At 38.8% G+C, this 21457-nt stretch overlaps 1 protein-coding gene across 1 annotated transcript in view; it reads right to left on the bottom strand.

Moving 5' to 3' along the window:
• The window catches only part of PDE11A (phosphodiesterase 11A), a 439743-nt gene that overhangs the window by 238111 nt on the left and 180175 nt on the right, over positions 1-21457 (bottom strand). The window contains exon 5 of the mRNA XM_006151668.3: positions 16212-16276. Coding sequence (XP_006151730.1) covers positions 16212-16276 — 65 coding nt within the window. The remainder of the gene's footprint in view (positions 1-16211; positions 16277-21457) is intronic.

Raw genomic sequence — 21457 nt, 5'->3', positions numbered from 1 at the left:
GCGCCCTACAGGGAAAATCTGGCTCTCAAAAAAAAAAAAAAAAAAAAAAAACATGCTGGGCACGCTCAAAATCCAGAAAGGGGAATTAAGGAGAGGGGACTGTAGAATGACCATCCTTCCTGGAGGTGACTTCTCATTCTCTCCCTCTCTCTGTCTCTTTCCAGCGAGTACATGCACCCTGTGGCAAAAATCTAAAAAAAGAAGAAATAGAAGAAATAGAATATATTGATGATATACTGTGGAAATACTCTTTTTCATGGGTATGTAAGTTCTCCTATTACCCTGGATAATCAAGAAAAGTAAAGTAAAAATAAGAGAAAGTAAAAAAAAAAGTAAATAAAAAATGAAGTAAAAGTAAGTAAAAAGAAAGTAAAAATAAGAGAACTTCTAAAATGACAGAGTAAAGACCACTGACATTTACTTCTCCAGAGCAACAGTGAGAAAACTAGCAAAAATTGTCAAAATAATTTTTTTCAGAACTCTGAAATTAGCCGGAGACTTACAGTAATCCAAGAAGTCTTCATCAATATAAACAACTGAATCTCAGTAAGAATGCTGAGTTTTGTAGCATTTTCATTTTCTCCATTTCTCTCTCCCTCTCCTCAGCTCTGTAGTAACTCTGAAAACCAGCCTGGAGGACACTTGTAGAGGAAGAACAGGTTCGGAACTCCCCAAAAGCCCTATCCCCCAGAAAAGGGTCTATTTGACCTGTTCGGCAGTTGTATAAAAACCTGTCACAGAGCTTGTCTTTATTGGACCTTACTCAGAGCTTGTCCAGTGAGAACAGGCTTTATACTCTCAGGGACATTTGTGTGTGTGTTGGGGTGGGGGTGGCAAGGAACAACAGCAATTCTTTAACATCATGACTGCCTTACACAGTGACCATTGTGAAGCCAAACAAAAAGCTGAAAAGGATAAGCATGGGAATCAAAAACTCTTTTTTTTTCTCTTTTTTTGGAGAGGTTTTTGCTATAGGGCGCGTGCGCTCGCCAGACAGACAGAGAGAGACATAGAGACAGAAAGCGAGAAATCACCCCCCAGGGGGGATGGTCATGCCGCAACCCCTTCTCCTCCATTCTCCTCTCAGGATCTTGGGCACACACGTACACGCACCCAGTGTGAGTTTTAAGCCACCGGGTCCGGGACGCAAACCACGGTCGACTACATGGGAGTCCAGCGACATAGCCATTACGCTAACTGCCGGTTCCCGAGAATCAAAAACTCTTAGAGGGCTTTGAAAATCTCTGACATATTCCTGGAAATCTAGGACACACCCACACACACATCCATACACACACATACACACACACACACAGCCGTATGAGTGCCTAGAGATCTGAGAAGGCCTTACTCTCCCACCTCCAGTTGACCATGAAGCTCTGTGCAAGTAGAAAGTGAAAGCTAAGTAAACATCTCTCTTCCTGTTAGAAGACTGAAGGCATCTCCCACGTGCACACAAAGCACCTCACCCAAAGCCTGCCGACTTACTGCTTCAAGACCTTCAAGGAAATCTCTGTCCAATTATTTTGTGACTATTCAGCTAACTGAACAAAAACCTAGTTGTCACACTCAACAAAAAATATAGACTTGGGACCAGCAGTTAGTGTAATGGCTATGTCGCTGGACTCCCACGTAGTCGACCGCGGTTCGCGTCCTGGACCCAGTGGCTTAAACTCACGCCGGGCGCGTGTGCGTGCGTGCCCAAGATCCCGAGAGGAGAATGGAGGAGAAGGGATTGCGGCGCGGCCATCCCCCCTGGGGAGTGATTTATCGCTTTCTGTCTCTCTGTCTCTCTCTGTCTGTCTGGTGAGCGCATGCGCCCTATAGCAAAAACCTCTCCAAAAAAAAAGAAAAAAAATATAGACTTTACATAATTAATCAGGGATGTCAGTAAACAACAAACAGCAACAAAAACAGTAACAGGAACAGCCAGGAACATTAAAAGCCCTGGAGAGTGAGGGTAAGGGATAGCTCTAATGTCCAGTTTTCATGTTATTCTTTAAGACCTTCAGTTTTCAACAAAAAATTATGAAACAGAGAAACAGGATAGTATCATCCATGCATAGAAAAAGAAGTAGGCCATAGAAATTGTCCCCAAGTAAGCCCACAGGTTGGACTTACTAGACAAAAAAGATAAGTGAGTTTTTTTTTTTTTTTGCTTTTTTTTTTTTTTTGAGAGGTTTTTGCTATAGGGCGCGTGCGCTCGCCAGACAGACAGAGAGAGATAGAGAGACAGAAAGCAGGAAATCACCCCCCGGGGGGGTGGCCACACCACAATCCCTTCTCCTCCATTCTCCTCTCGGGATCTTGGGCACGCATGCACACGCGCCTGGTGTGAGTTTAAGCCACCGGGTCTGGGACTCGAACCACGGTCGACTACGTGGGAGTCCAGCGACATAGCCATTATGCTAACTGCTGGTTCCCTTAGATATTTTTCATTGTGTGTTGCAGTTTTAAAAAATTCGAAAGTCATTTAGCCAAGAGTTACCTACACATCAAAGTTAGCACAGTTAGGATTCACAATATGTAATGACATTTAACAGCATTCTCCAGAGTAGAAACAGAATTTCTGATTCCCCCCAAACCTCAACTTTTGAGTAATATTGTTTATGTGGGGTAAGCCAAATCAGACCTTCTGGAGCATGGCTATTCCTCCCAGCTCAGAATCATATTTATAATCTGACTAGGTGCTAGAGGTTACCTCACCTGGGCTAGGTACATATCAGAGTAATAAATGTGCAATATAATTGCATAGTACAATCACAGCATGTTCAGGAGTAAAGAAAATCCTCACTTAACAAACTTAGTCTATCCATGCTAATACTTAGTGTTCCAAGTTTATTCCTGAATGCATCATTGTTGCTCAAGAAAAGCAAATGACATCCCTGGGAGTCTTTCTAACAAACTGTGGGACCAGTAAAGTGTTCATCCCGTAGTTTTGTCTCATTAAAGTTACATCTTATAGAAGTCAATCCCTCTTAAAAGAATGGCAGTGTTTGGGCCATGGGGAATGGAAGCCTAAAGATAGAATGGTTACAAACCATTGCTAAAAAAGAATGCTTTGTTTGCAAAATGAGATTCCACACAGACTTGTAAAGGACAAAAAAAAAAAATCAATAAGGCATTGAAACACAAATTTCACTATTCTGGTTTTAAAAATGGCATGCTGAAAACTGATGTTGAGAAGAATCACAGGGTTATCCAGTATTAAAGCTGAAAACCTAAACTCCCTTAGGTGTTTGTCAAAGCTGAGGTATATGTACCCTCACGGATGCATGTAGATGAGATAAGGGGTAGAAAAGCCACAGAAAAATAAAATGTGGCTGGTTCATATTAATTAATTGAATATGATACCATTTATTGTTAAGATGCATTGTCATTCTTAAGTCTCTTAAAGAGGGTTCTTTTTATCACTTAAAATTATCTTTATTTTAAGAGATTGTCTGTATTAGACATAGGTTTTTAAATTATTTTCTACCCTCAAAGGAAAATTTAAAACACTACAAGTTGATTACGGGAAAATCATAAGCAAAATAAATTGGCTAAGACATTTCTAAAATTTCTTCAAAATGAATGTCACTCTTCTGAATCATTTTTCAAAGTCACCAGTGTTCATGATTATTCACTAAGCCATTAGGGTATTGAGGATGAAGACTTTTCTTAAAAGAGTGCTCGGGGCTGGCAGGCAGCATGGTGGTTAAGGTAGCTGGACTCCCACATGACTGACTGAATCCCGGACCTGGTGGCTTGTTTCCTCACTGTCCTTCTCTCTCTCTCTCTGGCTCTCTCTGGTCAACTTTCAAAAATAAAATATAATAAAATAAAATATAAAATAAAATAAAGAAATGAATCAAATTGGGGAAAAAAAAGAGTGTTCTACTATCATCTCCAGAACTTTCTTTCAAGCTTCTGACACCCTTCTGCAAGTTCTGATGCTGTCATTGTATTGTACCTAGTAGGAGATGGCACTGGAAGGTTTTCAGTTAAAACCAAATTTATGTAATTTCTCTAGTAGTCCTATTTTTGTTTGTTGGCAGCATTGTTTTAAAAGAAAGAATTATTTATTTAATTTTACTTATCATTATTATTACTTTTTAACTTGTTATAAGACATATGCACTCACCAGAGAGAGAGAGAGAGAGAAAAGGGAAGGGAAAGTCAGAAAGTAAGCTGCCAGGTCTGGTTGGCCATGTGGGAATCCAGCACCTTAACTACCATGCCAGCACCTGACCTACCATGCCACCTATTGGCCCCGAAATATTAAGGGGGTGCTGTCGCCAGTCATGGCATCAGAAATTATTATTATTTTTATTTTATTTTATACATTCAATCACTGTATTTCACTACAGCTTATAAAATGAACTTAACCAACATGAACACACTTCCCACCAGTCCAGCTGAAGATATCATACACATTATAATCAGCAGACAATCCTCCATTTCTGTGTCCCTCTGTTGTTTTGCCTCCCTGTATTTCTCCTTGATTCCTTTCCTCACACTGTCCCCCTTCTTCCCCTCTTCCCATACTGTCCCCAGTGTCTGTAGCCATTTTCCATGCATCTATATCCTCTAGGCTTTCAGTTTCCACCATAGAGTGCAGAGTCAGTATATATTAGGTGAAGATATACAGTGTCTCCTTTTTCATAACTTAGCTTGCTTCACTCAGCAGTAAATCTTACATATTCATCCACTTTCTATCAAACGCCAGGGTCTTATTTTTTATGGCTGAGTAATATTCTATAGTGTATATGTGCCACATTTTTTCAATTCATTCATCTGTTCGTGGACACTAGGTTGGTTTCATGTCTTAGCAATCGTGAATAATGCCACAATAAACACAGATGTCCAAACACTTTTCCAACTGAGCATTCTCCTATCCTTTGGTTAGAAACCCAGGAGTGAAATTGCTGGATCATATGGTAGTTCTGTTATTCTTTAACTGTACAGATACATCTCTGAAAAATGCACCAAGACCTAACATAACTTGGAAGAGTTTGTAAGACCTCTGGTCATCTGCTCCACATAGCTATACATTACCCGTTCATTAGCTCAGCTGCCATTTATCTCTCTCTCTCTTTCTCTGTGTGTATGCTGTGTGTGCTTAAGTCACATGCATACATTAGCATCAAGTTCAAACTCATTCTCATATGAGATTGAATTCAAACTCCAACATTAGCAGAACATTTATTTTCTATTGCTGCATAACAAATCCCTACACATACAGTCATTTATAACAACACCATTTGGGACCAGTAGATGGCATAGTGGTTACATTGCTGGACTCCCACATGATTGACCATGGTTCGCCTGAACTCGGTGGCTTGAAACTCATGCCAGGTGCATGCGTGTGCATGCCCAAGATCCCAGGAGGAGAATGGAGTAGAAGAGGTTGTGGCATGGCCATCCACCCTGGGTGGGGGAGGGGGAAGGTGATTTCTCACTTTCCCTCTCACTGTCTGTCTGTCTCTCTCTCTGGTGAGTGCACACACCCTAAAGCAAAAACTTCTTTAAAAAAATACACCGTTTATCATCTCAGAGTTCTCGAAGTTCAAAGTTCATCATGACATAGCTGGACACTTACTGCTCAGAATCTCACAAGGCCAAGACCAAGGTATTGATAGAGCAACTTTCCTTTCTGGCAGCTCTAGGGAGAAAACCAAGCTCATTTCGGTTATTGGCTGAATTCAATTATTTGCAGTTGTGCAACTGAAGTCCTGTTTTCTTGATACGTGTTAAAGAAGCAATGTGTGTCAAATCTTGCTTGTGCTTCCAATATCTCTGATTTTTCCTTTTGCTTTGTCTCTCTGACTTCCTTTTCTGTCCTCAACTGGAAGAATGTTCCATTTTTAAGGTTCATGTGATTACATCAGGCTTACCTTGAAAACGCAGAATAATTTCTGAATTTTAACGTCAATTGATTAGTAACTTTAGTTACATCTGCAAGGTCTCTTTGGCCATGTCACGTAACATGAATATATGACAAGAAAGGGTGAAGGTACTGGGGGTTCGAATTCTGCCTATCATTCTTACTTTGATTTTGTTGTTTAAAATTAAATATAGTGGCATGTCCAGCAGGAGGGGTAGTGGTTAAGCTGCTGGATTCTCATGTGGACCCAGCTGTATGAAACTCATGCCAGGTGTGTGTGTGTCCATGCCCCAAATACTGAGAGGAGAATAGAGGAAAAGGGATTGTGGTGTGGCCATTCCCCTGAAAGGCAATTTCTCACTTTCTGTGTCTCTGTCTCTCTGGCAAGTGTACATACTCTATAGCAAAAATCTCTAAAAAAAATTAAATATGGTGGCAAGTTTTGTCCAACTGACATGTGTGGCATCATGTTGTAATGCTACATTTTGTAATATATATATATTTACATTATGCAGGGCAAGGTTTGGAGTGAGGGGACTGAAGCACTTACCTCAGATGCAAAATTTAAAGGGCACAAAAAACTTGTTAAGATAATATTTTCAAATACAAATTAATGGCCATTAGGTGGCATGGTGGTTAAAGAGCTGGATTCTCACATGGCTGACCACAGTCTGAGTTCCAGACCCAGTGACTTGAAACTCATGCTGGACATGTGTGCATATGTGCCCGAAATCCCAAGAGGAACTTAGAGAGAAGGGTTTGCAGTGTTACCATTCCCGGGGGGACGGGGCGGGGGGGGGCGACTGTGTGTGATTTCTCACTGTCCTTATCTCTGTCTCTGTTTCTCTCTGGTGAGTGCACATACCTTTTGGGAAAAAAAGAAGAAGAAGAAACAAAACTATGAGGAACAAAATGTCAAAAAAAATTTTTAAGGAAGATTTTCTCTTTTTCCTCAAGATTCAATAAAATTCAGAATGACACTTGTCTTAATGTTCTCAGGCATTCTAATCATGCTAGAAATTCTTTAACACTTTGTTGGTTATGGGTAGATTATTAACATTAGTATCAGCTACATAAACATACCTCAATGAGGATGTAAATATTTCTAGAGTTTAAGACCTTTGTCTTAATAGAGTAAGCATTATATAGCCAAGAGAATTCCTTTCATGCATAAGCTTGCAGGAAGAAAGATTTTATGGGTAGTAGTGCTCTCTAAATAACAGTTTAACAGTGTTCAAGTCACATAACCTCTCTGAGTCTCAACTTCTTCATTTTTAAAATACATCCAACTCAATGGGTCTTAACTCAGGTGACATAAATCTATAGATACTAGACTTCCAATGACAGCTGATTCACTTTCCCTAAGTAAGAAACCATTATAATGCACATTAGTGGAGTCACAGAAGCATAGTTTTCTAGAACTTTGTTGCTAGAAGTGTCTTCTAATAGAGGGCATCTATTTTATCTTCCTCATGTAATAAGTGAGTATATTAGTGTCCTGGGACTTCCATATCTAATTACTTCAAACCTGGTGGCTCAAAAGAATAGAAATATATTCTCTCATAGTTCTGGAGACAAAAAGAATAAAATGAAGGTTAGCAGGGCTATGCGCTCTCTGAAGACTTTAGGATAGAATCTTTCCTTGCCTCTTCCAGCTTTTGGTGGCCTCTGGATTTCTGGGCTTATCAGATACATCACTCCACTCTTTCTCTCTGTCTTTTTTTTTTTTTTTTTGGAGAGGTTTTTGCTATAGGGCATGCACATTCACCAGAAAGAGAGAGAGAGAGAGAAAGCGAGAAATCACCCCCCCGGGGGAGATGGCCACGCAACAATCCCTTCTCCTCCATTCTCCTCTCAGGATCTTGGGCACGCATGCACGCACACGCGCTCGGTGTGAGTTTAAGCCACTGGGTCCAGGACTCTAACTGCGGTTGACTACATGGGAATGCAGTGACATAGCCATTATGCCAACTGCTGGTCCCATATCTCTGTCTTTACATGGCTTTACCCTCTGTGTATGGGTATCCTCTTCTTATAAAGATTCCAGTCAATGGACTAAAGACTATAGAAACACAGTAAATGAGTGTAAATACCAGATACAGTGTGTGTGAAAGAGGAGGGTCTGAGGAAGGACAGTTAGAAGAAAAATAGAGAGGCAAAGCATTAATGGGACAAAGAAATGTGGTATTATTTGTTGAAGATATTTTATAGTTTTATCAACTGGACTAGGGAGAAATGTTTACATGTTGAAATAGTCACTTTATAAACTAAATAATGTGATTAATGTATAAAAGAAAATGGAATGAAAAAATGTAAATACAAATAACTAATAGAATTAAAATAATAAATAAATCTTTTTTTTTTTTAGAAAAAGATAAGAAAATAAAAAGGTTCCAGTCAATGGATTTATGGCCAAGCCCGAAACCAGCTATTTTACCTCAAGCTCCTTAACTACTTTCATCTGCAAAGATCCTATTTCCAATTAAGGTCCAATTCTAATGTTTCTAGCAGGCATGAATTTGAGGAAAAGGGGGAAGGTACTATTCAAGCCACTTTCCCTGAAAGATAGCTAAAATAAATAAATTTCTAATCTTAAATATGTCATTAGTCTTAAAATTTATCTTATTTTTTTCTTTCTCTATCTTCTCAGAAGTGGTTTGTAAAAACATGAAGTTTGGGATTTGTGAGGTCAGAGTCTCTTTCAGTGGCTGCACATGGAGGCCTCTGGATCAGACGACAGGTCCAGTAGCAACTGGCTACTATGAGCCTCTTACTACACAAAGGACAAAGCAGGCTTGATCATTTAAAACTGAACACACGGTCCATACAAATCCTTCACCTGCCCCATTCCTGGAGATTTCTCACTGACCATGTTTCTCCCACAACTTTCATCCTCTGCCCTTGATCCTCAAAACATTTAATCCTTGAAGACTTTATTCTCCTTACTCCTTTCCCTGAATTCTCTTTCAGAATCATCTTCAAACCAAACTACCTGTATTAGTTTCCTACTGCTGCTATAACAAATTACCACCAGAGTGACTTCAAACAGCATAAAGTTACTATCTTACAGTTCTCTAGGGGAGGATACATTTCCTTACCTTTTCCAGATTCTAGAGGCCACCCACATGCCTTGGCTCATGCCCCCATTTCTACATATTAAAAACTAGAAAAGATAGGATGGGTCTTTCTCAAACTGTATCACTTTGCCCTCTGCTCTGTGGTCATATCTCTGCCATTTATAAGGACAATTGTGATTTCACTGGATCCATTTAAGTAATCTCAGATAATTCCCTTATCTCAAGATTCTTAATCAGATCTGCCAAGGCCATTTTGCCATGTAAAATAACATCACAGTTTCCAAGGATTTGCCATGGACGTCTTTGGGGAGGCCATTATTCTGTCTGCCGTACCTTCTTATATTTTCAAACAGAATTTTTTAGCTCTCCATCCTTCTGATACTTCAGGCTGAGGTTCATACTCAAGGGCTCATTAAACAAGGCCCTTTAGTTACAATAAGATTTATAGCTTTGTTCGTCTCTTTTCCTTCCAATTGTAACAAATGAAAATATAATTTAAAGATTTAGTTAAAGAAAAATTATTTCCCCTCTAAATAAATTTTGCCTTCTAAAATCCCTCTGATCCCAGAAATCTAAAGTAGTTATATTATAGAATTTGGATTTTTAGATAATGTTTTCACTACATTCCATTAAATGATTATATGAAAAATTCCTTTTTTGGCAGTTGTTACTGTCTAATTACTATAGACACTAGTTCACCATTTAGTAATTTTTTTTTGACATTTTAAGTGGCAGAGCTGAGAAAGTACAATTTCTGAAACATCCATATTTATACATAAAAGATAGATACATGCAATATGGTCAAATATGTTTTAAAGTAAATAAAAATTTCTAACTATTAAGACATCTGTAAATGTTCATTTCCATTTCTAAGTATGATCACTCAAATTACTGATTTCCATTGAAGATAGAAAAGAGATTGATTAAGAAATCCAAGAAAGTTCATGTAGGCTAGGGCTGGCTGGTGGTGTGGTGCTTAAGGAAGCTGGATTCTACATGGCTGACTACATGGTTCAAGTCCCAGACCTGCGAGCTTGAAAAAGACTCTGGGTTCAGGTGTGTATGCCTGAAATCCTGAAAAGAAGGAGCAATGGAGGAGAATGATTGCAGTAGGATTGTGCCCCGTGGGGGTGCTTTCTCACTTCCTCTCTCTCTCTCTCTCTGCTGGCTGCACATGCCCTTTAGCAAAATTTAAAGATAAATAAATAAAATGAGAGCCAGAGAATGGCACTGTGATTAAGGTGGCTGGATCCCACATAGCTGACAGAACTACTCAAGTCCTAGACCCAGAAACTTGAAAAACATGCAGGTTGCATGTGCATGTATGCACAAAATCCTGAGAGGAGAATAGAGGAGAAGGGACTGTGGTGTGTCCATCCCCCCAATGGTGATTTCTCTCTCTCTCTCTCTGCCACTCTCTGGCAAGTATGTGTAGCTTATCACAAACTTGAAAAAAAAAAAAAATTAATCCAGCCATATTCACCAAATATTCTTAAATTAGGCTTCACAGGAAAGGTTCTAAAGTGAAACTTCAGAAGGTTAAAAAGTTGAGTTGGGTCAGACAAGATCTTATGTATTTATTTAAAAAACACCAGTATTTATATCACAAGAGGATTATGAATAAATACATTAATGGTATTATATTCTGAACAAGAGAGGTACGTGCCTTTTTTCTAATCCATTCTGATTTTGGAGAAATATTGGAAAATCATGTTCCTTTCTAAGAAAATCCACTTAAAGAAGGACTCTGGCAAGTTGGAGCACATTGAAGGGAGAATAATAAGGGCAACAAAGAGTCTAGGGACCACAAAACAGGAAGAAAAGTGGTTGCTGACCTGAAAGAGGTAAAGATGGGGGACCCATGCACACTTCCCACTGAATGTTTTGCCACGAGGGTGGGGCAGTAGATTTTATCCCAGGGTCACCTTAGTTTGCTATTCCTCCAGTTCTCCTTCCACATTACTGGCCCAGGTAAATTTTAAGGCACAAATGTCTTTGTGTTGCTACTATCTACTGTTCCTTTTGTAAGCAAACAGAGTAGCCAGTCTGAGGCCCAATTAAGAGGGATGGACCGGAGACCAACAGTTAGCATAATGGCTATGTTGCTGGACTCCCATGTAGTCAACCACGGTTTGAGTCCTGGACCCGGTGGCTTAAACTCATGTGAGGCCTGTGTGTGTGTGTGCCCAAGATCCCAAGAGGAGAATGGAGGAGAAGGAATTGTGGTGTGACCATCCCTCCTGGGGGGTGATTTCTCCCTTTCTGTCTCCCCATCTCCCTGTCTCTCTCTGTCTTTCTGGTGAGCTCACGCGCCCTGTAGCGAAAAACTCTCCAAAAAATAAAAGGAGGGGGGAAAGACCATCTCAGAAGAATCTAACAGGATCCTCACCTCACTCAATGACATTCTGGACAGCTGGATGCTCTCAAGAGCAAAGGGTGGGACCAGCAGTTAGCATAATGGCTATGTCACTGGACTCCCAAGTGGTCGACCACGGTTTGAGTCAAAGCTTAAAGTCATGCTGGGCGTGTGTGTGTGTGTGTGTGTGTGTGTGTGTGCCCAGGATCCTGAGAGGAGAATGGAGGAGAAGGGATTGTGGCTTGGCCATTCCCCCTGGTGTGTGTGTGGGTGATTTCTCGCTTTCTGTCCCTCTCTCTCTCTCTGTCTGTCTTTCTGTGCGCTCACCAGAGAGAGAGAGAGAGACAGAGACAGAGACAGAGACAGAGAGAAGGAAAGTGAGAAATCACCCCCCACCCCCAGTGGGGATGGTCACACCACAATCCTTTCTCCTCCATTCTCCTCCTAGGCTTTTGACACATTTGCACACACATGCCCAGTGTGAGTTTTAAGCCACCGGGTCCAGGACTGTCAGCCATGTGGGAGTCCAGTGACATAACTGCTACACCATCTGCTGGTTCCCAATTAGAGCTTTATATCAAAGGAAGAAGGCCATCATGACACCGTGAGACTCTTATCTCTGTGGGTGTTGTCAAGGATTTCACAGAGGAGGCACACACTTCATGGAGAGGGGTGGATCAAATCATTTCTAACTCTTCAACTGGTAAGTATTCATTGCAAGAAGACCAGGAAGAGACTAGCTATAACAAAGCTGTGTAAGACACTAAGCAGAAATGATAAAAAATTTTTTTTGAGGTTTACGGGAGTATAAACATCAGTAAGCCTCAAACCAGAGTTTATCAGAATTGAAACAGTTACCCTGCAATATTGTTACATGAAGCCATAGAATCTATCCTTGAAAAACTACATACTATTATAACTGTATGATGTTCAGAAGCCGGAGGTATCTAATGGACATTATCTATATAGCAAAGCTGTTAAATAATGAGGTTAAAGGAAAGGAATACAACTTGTTGAGAACAGGCTGTGATTTGTAGATTTGCTCCCATGCCACTGGTGAAGTTAAGGGTAGAGCCACTTCTCTTTATTCCTTAACTTCCAATTAGTGACTGAAGAAAGACACAGCTGTAAGAGGAAAATTACTGGGCACTGCAGAAAAGGTCTGCTGAGATAAACGAACATTTTACATTAATTTAAAAGACCTAAATAGGATGATGGAAAGGACTATCTCATAATGTCAAAGTTCGAAGGCACTTTTCAAATGCCTCTTTAAAGAAAAAAATGACCTTTCTTTTTTTTTTTTTATTATCAGAAAGATTGCCTAGAGCAGTCTGAGCCTTTGGTCATTTCATTTTGACATAGAAATCCTTTCAGCATTAAAAATATTCACAAGGATAAAGGAATTTAACTCTGAAGTGACTAAGAACATCTTCAGCAACACAAAAAAAAAACAGTGTGAAAGCATTAGCATTTCAAAGATTGTGTCTTAATAAATTAATAAAACTTTCCCCCTCATATATGAAAGTTATAACTTACACAAGGTCATGACTAACTAAAAGAATCAGCAAGAGGACCAGCAGTTAGTGTAATGGCTATGTCGCTGGATTCCCACGTAATCGACAGCAGTTTGCATCCCAGACCCGGTGGCTTAAAACTCATGCCGGACACGTGTGCGTGTGTGCCCAAGATCCCGAAAGGAGAATGGAGGAGAAGGGATTGCGGTGTGACCATCCTCCCTGGGGAGTGATTTCTTGCTTTCTGTCTCTTTGTCTCTCTCTGTCTGTCTGGCGAGCGCACGCACCCTATAGCGAAAACCTCTCAAAAAAAAAAAAAAAGAGAAGAAAAAAAGATAAAAACAGAAATCAGCATGAATCTAATTTTTTTCCTAAAGTATTTCATGTTATTTTAGAATATTCTATTCAGGAAAATTGTTGACTACACCACTTAGAATGCTCAGTGCCCGGATGTCTCTGTTAGTTATAGATTACCTGACAGTAGATATAGATGTGAGCATAAATACATTTTCACCAACATAAAAACATCTTACAAAAGGCCTTACTTTCCCATGTTAATTATTTCTGTTTTAAGGTATAGTTTACAGATAGTAAGATTCACCCTTTTTGGATTATGGTTCTGCAAGTTTCAACAAATGCAGTTGAGTAAATATCACGAGCAGATTATGTGTGTGAGTTTTATCACAATCCAAAATTCCCCTGGACTCTTATGGTGTATCCGTCTCTACATCTCCAGCCATGGCAACTACTGTTCTATTTTCTGTTCCTATAATTTTGCTTTTTCAAAAATACTCCATAGATGGAATTACATAGTATGTACCAAACCTCTTTTAAACTACATACACTCGTTAAAAAGTGAAACAACTAGGGACCAGCAGATGGCAAAATGGTTACATAATTGGACCCCTACGTGGCCGACCACTGTTCGAGTCCTAGACCAGGCTGCATGAAATTCATGCCAGACGTGGGTGCTCAAAGTCCTGAGAGAATGGAGGAGAAGGGATTGCAGTGTGGCCACCCCCCCTGGAGGGTGATTTTTAACTCTCTGTCTCTCTGGCAAGCACATGCGCCCTATAACAAAAATTTCTCTAGATCTCTCTCTCTCTCTCTCTCTCTCACACACACACACACAAAGCAATTAAAGTGTCCTTTTTAATTTACTAGCTTTCACTTCTTCCATAACTTTAAAGGTGAAAATAGAAATAAAAAAGTCCAATCACTCTTGAATGTTACATCCTGAGACAGGTATTACACAGAGAACTTTTTGACTATGTAAATCTTTAGGGTTTCTTTTCTGTTTTTTTTTTTTTAATAGACCACAGATTAGTTTATTTTTAACACTCATCATGCCATGAATTCATAGGGAATAGGTTCCAGTAGCTCAGGCTCCTTTCCATTGGTTTTCACAAAGTGTGCTTCTCTGGGTGGAGCAGGCTGGCGCTTTAGTTGAACCCAGGTACCTTTCTCTTTGGCTTCTTTCTTTTTCTGGTCATTTTTCTTCACACATTTTAGGAAGCTATCTCTGCTCTTAGAATGCTTAATATGCTCAATACGCGCATTAATTCTCTTGGCAAGAATCTTGCCCTTAACTTGTTTGTTCACAACCATGCCAACAGCATGCTGGATAAAACACTGTAGACTCTTCCAGATTTGCCATGGTAACATTTGTGGGGCGTTCCTTTTGGAACAGTATCCATTCCCTTAATATCTACAATATCACCTTTCTTATAGATTCACATATATATTGCCAAAGGAACGACTCCATGTTCTCTTTTCTTTTCTTTTTTTTTTTTTTGAGAAGTTTTTCGCTATAGGGCGCGTGTGCTCGCCAGACAGACAGAGAGAGACAGAGAGACACAAAGTGAGAAATCACACCCCAGAGGGTCACGCCGCAATCACTTCTCCTCCATTCTCCTCTCGGGATCTTGGGCACGCATGCACACGCACTTGGCGTGAGTTCTAAGCCACCAGGTCCGGGACATGAACTGCGGTCTACTACATAGGAGTTCAGTGACATAGCCATTACGCCAACTACTGGCTCCCTCCATGTTTTCTAAAAGGCCTAGAGAATATACATCGGGTGCCTCTCCTCATTCCCTTTGTGTTCATCATTTTAGTGAATTACTGGAAGATGGTGGTTCTCTGGGGTTTCATTTTTGATGTATTGAATTGAAATATCTCCCTGCGTGCCCCCAGAATTTAATTTCTATTAAATTCTCCAAGCTTTATTCTGATTGACCAACTAGATTTGGGAAACACCAGCCTATGGGAAACATTAACAGATATTCACTATGTGGGTCAACTACCACATTGTAAGTTAAATCCACATGTTGGGAGAGTCTTATCCAGATGACTTGTCCCAAATGTGGTTATCACAAACAGGTGTTGAATAAGTTATTTAAATTGGATGGTCCTGGGTTTTTCTCCTTTCATGTAGGGGAAGCAATGCCTTCCTTGAAAGTTTGGTGAATATATATGTATAAAGCACGTAGCATTGCACCTGACACACGCAGCACTCAAGGAATGGAAGCTGCGCACATCAGGGGCACGGGTGCCAGCATCACCGTCCCTGCTGTCATAATCACACAGCCTCGGGAGCTTCACTGTCCTCGACATCTCTACTTACAAGCTGTCATAAAAATCTCTGCATGAAATTTGTCAATTCTACACTTCTTTTTAGTTCTTTCTTTGATGGTGACCAAAGACAATCAATTTTTGTAGTATCAGTACTATGTTAAGGGAAAATTTACTGATTGTACCAAATCCTCACTTTTGCCTTGTTATGGCTTCAAAGATACGATGGGGACTAAAAGCAAATTACTGGAAACTCTCCTTTTCCAAGAAGATGCTATTGGTGCTATAAGCAAACAAAAGGAGAAAGCAACAAATAGGGCCAAAACTTAGCAGAAAATTATACTGTCTGCATAGTTAGGGGATAGCAAAAACAATGACTTTATTCATTAGCCCTTTGAGTCAAATATTTGGTATGAAGAGAAATTAAAACTGTTGACTTAAAACAGGCTTGCCCCATTGTCACTTTATATTAAATTTAAGGAAGAACTTGTATTCAAAGTTGAGAAATAAGCAAAATATTTTAAGATTTATTTGAAACATTACAAGGTTCAGGGAAAAGGGGAACTAAAAGCTAAAGGCAACATTTTAATTATTTAAAAGTATTAAAATTTGGTCTTAAAAACTGATTGCAAGTTAGATGTCTACACATTTATTTTTATGCCATAGTTGTATTTAAGCCCTAAAATACAGGAAGAATGATGTATAGTTGGCTGCACATGTTGATATAGAAAAAGAGTAACTCCTAGTCTCAAAGAATTATGCGAGGCTGCTAACACCAAGACTGAAGAGCATCAAAAGGCAAATATGAACCCCACAAACCCTACCTGTTTTCAGCATCAGCGCTGCACTTTGGGGACATCAATTCAAAGGATTTGGTAAATTTCACCACCTGCCACACAGAAAGAGAGCAAATCCAGGTCAATTAAAGCTTTCTCACAGCCTAAAATACACAATAAACATGCTCACCTTCGTAATGATTATTACAATAATTAGAGATTACAGATAAATTTTAAGTAAAAAAAATTCCAAGGGAGAGAAGAAAATTCTATCCTACACTTTTAATTTTACTTCTGATGTAACATACATTACCAAGTTTTAATGTTTTACTAAGCATGTATGCATTTTTCCCAATGACATTTACAATGTGTTGTGGTGGTCAGGCATGTTTCATTTAAATACAATTTTTATTTATTCATTTTTTTAGGTATTTGCCATAGGGAGCGTGAGCTTTCCAGAGAGAGACAGAGAGGAGGAAATCGAGAAATCACCCCCTTGCCCCAGGAGGAATGGCCATATCACAATCCCTTCTCCATGTCTCCATTCTCCTCTTGTGATTTTGGGCATGCATATACACATGCCTGGCATGATAGCTGGTAGATATGGGACTCAAACAGCAGTCAACTGTATAGGAGTCCAGCGCCTTAAGGGCCAAGTCACTTGCTGGCCAAATTCAATTTTTTTTTAAACCAGTCTTTTAGCAATCCAAATACATCAATAGAGACCCAAAGAGGGACAAGACATCCTCAAAAAGGATGTCTTCCATCAACCCCAAGAAGTTAGCTTCCTTGGCTTACCGTTATTCTCAGGTAATATTTTGGTGGTACCATTGAAAGAATAAAGAAGGGGCCAGCAGGTAGTGTCATGGTTATGGTGCTGCTCTTTACCCTTTGAAAGAAAGGAAGAAAGAAAAAGAAAGAGAAAAAGAAAAAGAGAGAAAGGGAAAGAAAGAAAGAAAGAAAGAAAGAAAGAAAGAAAGAAAGAAAGAAAGAAAGAAAGAAAGAAAGAAAGAAAGAAGGAAAGAAGGAAAGAAAAAGAAAGAAAGAAAGAAAGAAAGAAAGAAAGAAAGAAAGAAAGAAAGAAAGAAAGAAAGAAAGAAAGAAGGAAAGAAGGAAAGAAAAAGAAAGAAAGAAAGAAGAAAGAAAGAAAGAAAGAAAGAAAGAAAGAAAGAAAGACAGACAGACAGACAAAGGCTAAAGAAGAGAAATCCACTTTTTTCATTGATCATAACTAGTGTGGACACTTCCTCCCTCACCTCTCCAGTGAACCCAGCACGCCCAGTGCAAGAGTCTGATCAGACGTAATATGTTGAAAGGCAATTTTTGAGCATGGATATTACCAATGTAGCTCTTCTTATTATTAGCTGTACTTGAGTTCTTACTATGAACCAGATCCTATCTCAGAAGCTTCTTTGATTACTTAATTTCTTTATTATAAGTTTGAAAAGTCAGAATTTTTATCCTTAGTCTAAGGATGAGAAAATTAGCCCATAATTTTTAAAAAAATTATTTTATACATTTAATGACTGTGTATCACAACAGCTTACAAAACGAATTTTCCCAGCATAAATACTCTGCACACTAGTCTAGTTAAAGATATTATCATTCACACTCTCATCAACAGACAATTCTCCATTTCTGTGTCCCTGAAATGTCTTGCCTATTTTTCTCCTTGATTCCCTTCCTCTCACTTAACCCATAATTTTTAAATAAATTTGCTCAGTTTCACACAATTAAATGAAGCAACTTGGATAAAAACAAGTCTACCTGACCCTGGGATGCCAGCTCTTTCAATAATACCACTATTGGGTGAAAAGGCACCATTTTTGGCCGTCTTTTGACAAAATATGCCTCAAGTTAAAAGGAGTACATCTGAATGTCATTGGCTATGTGCAAGGTTGGCATTTAGATTTGCTTTAGTTAGATGCAGTCATGCTTCAAAGGGCTTTTCAATTAGCCACTTGTAGGAATTGATGTGCACCTGAGAAAATGATTTGGAAACTGGGAATAGATTAAATATTAAAACAGCCTAATCAGTGAGGTAATGAACCCAAGCTAGGAAAATGTAACTTTAGGAGGGAAAAAAAGAGAAAAGAAAAACCCATCAAAAAAAGAAAATTGTGTGTGACTAGCTAAATGTAGAACAGTGGCAATAGCTCAACTGCGAGGAAATACCCTTGACATTCATAGAACATATTTCATTTCTTATTGGAATATGAATTAAGCCTCTGCAGAATCACTATTGTAGAAAACCTTATCTTCCAAAGATGGCCATCACAATAACTCTTACTCCACATTCTTCTCTACAGTGTGATCCTGCCACTTTTAAACCAAGTAGTAGGGTCTATGACCCCTCCCCTTGAATCTGGTGGGCATCTGACTGCATCAATGAATAAATTATATTATAAACTATATGGAAAGAATAAACTTATGAAAACCTTTAAAGGTTATTGTAAAAGGCAATTTCCAAGGACAAGAAGTTAGTGTGATGGTTACATTGCTGAACTCCCACATAGCTGACTGCAGTTCGAGTCCTGGACCTGACTGCTTAAAACTCATGCCAGGTGCATGTGCCTGTGTGCCCAAGATCCCAAGAAGAGAATGGAGGAGAAGGGATTGCAGCATGGCCATCCTCCTGGGGATTGATTTCTCGCTTTCTGCCTCTCTACCACTCTCTGTCTCTCTGGCAAGAATATGCGTCCTATAGCAAAAAAATCTCTCTCTCTAAAAAAAAAAATGGCAATGTCCATCTGTGTTTAGTGGAATACTTGTGCATGGAACTCTAGGTCACCACAGCAGAAGTCCTACTTCCCTGAGGCCACTGTGTAGAAAAGAAGTGAACAGTGTCGAAAGGTCATGTGAAAGGCTTTGGTCACCAGCCTATCTCTAAGTCATCAGGTGCCGGACGTCTGAGTGAACAAGCCTTCAGATCATTCCAGGTCCCAGTCGTTAAGTCACTCCCATGCTTCACGCTATTCCAATTGTAATGCTAGACATCCTGGAGAGAGTATGTATCCAAAATCCTGACCCACTGTCTGAGAGCAGAATAGTTTGATTGCTCTAAAATTTAGCCTCATTTGCCACACAGTAAGAGTAACTGGAACACCTATGTTAAATGAAGACTTAAACAAAATACTTAGAAATCTTGATCCAACTATGATATTCTCGGGTCTCACAAGATACTATATCAATAAGCCCCAAAGATACTATTTACTCTCACCAAATAATAGATCCTTCAAACTATACCCCAAATAGTTTTTAGAATTAAAACACTCAAAAGATAAAAAGTAGATTTCATTTATATTTGCCAAGTGGGAAAATATTACATATCTTTAAAGAGGGAATTACTCCTATATATCTAAAAACAAAAAAGAATTATTTATTTAATTTTATTTATTCATTCCTTTATCTTAATTTTACCAGACAGACAGACACACACACACACACACGCACACACACACAGAGAGAGAGAGAGAGACAGAGAGAGAGACAGAGAGAGAGAGAGACAACAAAGATAAAAAGTAGATTTCATTTATATTTGCCAAGTGGGAAAATATTACATATCTTTAAAGAGGGAATTACTCCTATATATCTAAAAACAAAAAAGAATTATTTATTTAATTTTATTTATTCATTCCTTTATCTTAATTTTACCAGACAGACAGACACACACACACACACACGCACACACACACACACACACACACACAGAAAGAGAGAGAGAAAGAGAGAAAGCAAGCCACCAGGTCCAGGACTTGAACCATGGTTGGCCATGCAAGAGTGTCCAGCACCAGCCACCTGCTGGTTCTCATCTATATTTCTACTTTGATCTTTCATCACATGTAATTATTTTCCATTATTTTGTCTAGACGACAGTAAATTTTTCCATTTTTATCATGTTCTAGACAGTATTCTGCCATTTTACTGTGAATGAGTCATTTTGCACCTGTTATAACCAATCCTTTGTCTATGTACTTTTGCTTACCACATTGTAGCAAAGTATAATAGATATTATCCCTATTTTGTTGAAGGGCAATTAAGCATAGAAGGGTTAAGAGATTTGCTGGCAGCCATACAAGCAGTAATTTGCAGATTAAGGATTCGAATAATGTCAATTTGATTCAATAGTTCCATTTTTCCATTGATCCTCCCTGTTTTCATAAGAAAGAATTAGTGGTATTGTAACAGAAAATTATTTGGAAATGACTCCTTCAAAACCAAAACACTTAGATAAACTCTGCCTTTATTTTATAATTCTACATATATTCATTGAGTATACCTGAAGTTGAATGAACAGAGACTAAAAAGTAACTTAAAACACCTGGCTTGGTATAAAATTAATTAAATTACCCAATAAAAATGACCAAATTACCAATAATTTATTCATTATTTCTGCATTTAGAAATCAAGCAGGACAAATATTATCATTTCCTGACTGATAGATGAGCTTAAATTTTCTCTATAAAGTTTATAGAAGGGGCTGAATGATGGCTGATCCAAATGAGAAGGTTCTGGTTTATGTCTGGAGTATATGAGGTACAAATGCTGATCCATGGCTGGTTGAAGCTGGCAGTGAATTGTGACACCAGAATCCTGTTCGGGGCTTCTGTCTCTCTATCTCTCTTTCATGGAAGAAATAAATAAATAGACCTAAAAAAGCAGTTCATGAGGAATGCCTATTATGAAAAACTATGCATGGATATAAAAACATTTGCATTGAAATTTATCTATTTTTCAACAGACTTTTTGATGTCATTTCTTATTACTAATAATGCTTTATTTACTTACTTTTTACTACTAGTTAGATGTTAACTTCTGGAAAACAAATAGCAATGCAAATGATTTTTCTTGTAGAGAAATATAAATTGATTTTATTAGAGATACAAATGACTTACATGCAAAAGATTATACATCACGACCAGGTAGACTTTATTCCAGGGATGCAAGAGTGGTTCGATATACACAAAACCATAAATGAAATACACCATATTAATAGAAAGAAAAAGACCATGTGATTCTATCAGTTGATGCAAAAAATCTGGTAAAATGCAACGTTCCTTCATGATTATGACTCAGCAAAATTGGCATAGAAGGGTCATTTTTCAACACAGTAAAAGCCATTATGAAAACCCCATAGATAATATCATACTGAACGGGGAAAAGCTGAAAGCTTTTCCACTAAAAACTTGTACAAGGCAAGGCTGCCCACTCTTCTCCACTCCTTTTTAATATAGTGCTGGAAGTCCTAGCCAATGTAATCAGAAAAGAGAGTGAAATAAAGGGCATTCAGATAG

Source organism: Tupaia chinensis, unplaced genomic scaffold (assembly GCF_000334495.1).
Source record: "Tupaia chinensis unplaced genomic scaffold, TupChi_1.0 Scaffold000322_1, whole genome shotgun sequence".
Taxonomy (NCBI): domain Eukaryota; kingdom Metazoa; phylum Chordata; class Mammalia; order Scandentia; family Tupaiidae; genus Tupaia; species Tupaia belangeri.
The sequence above is the reverse complement of the archived record's forward strand: the minus strand, read 5'-3'. Positions and strand labels throughout refer to the sequence as shown.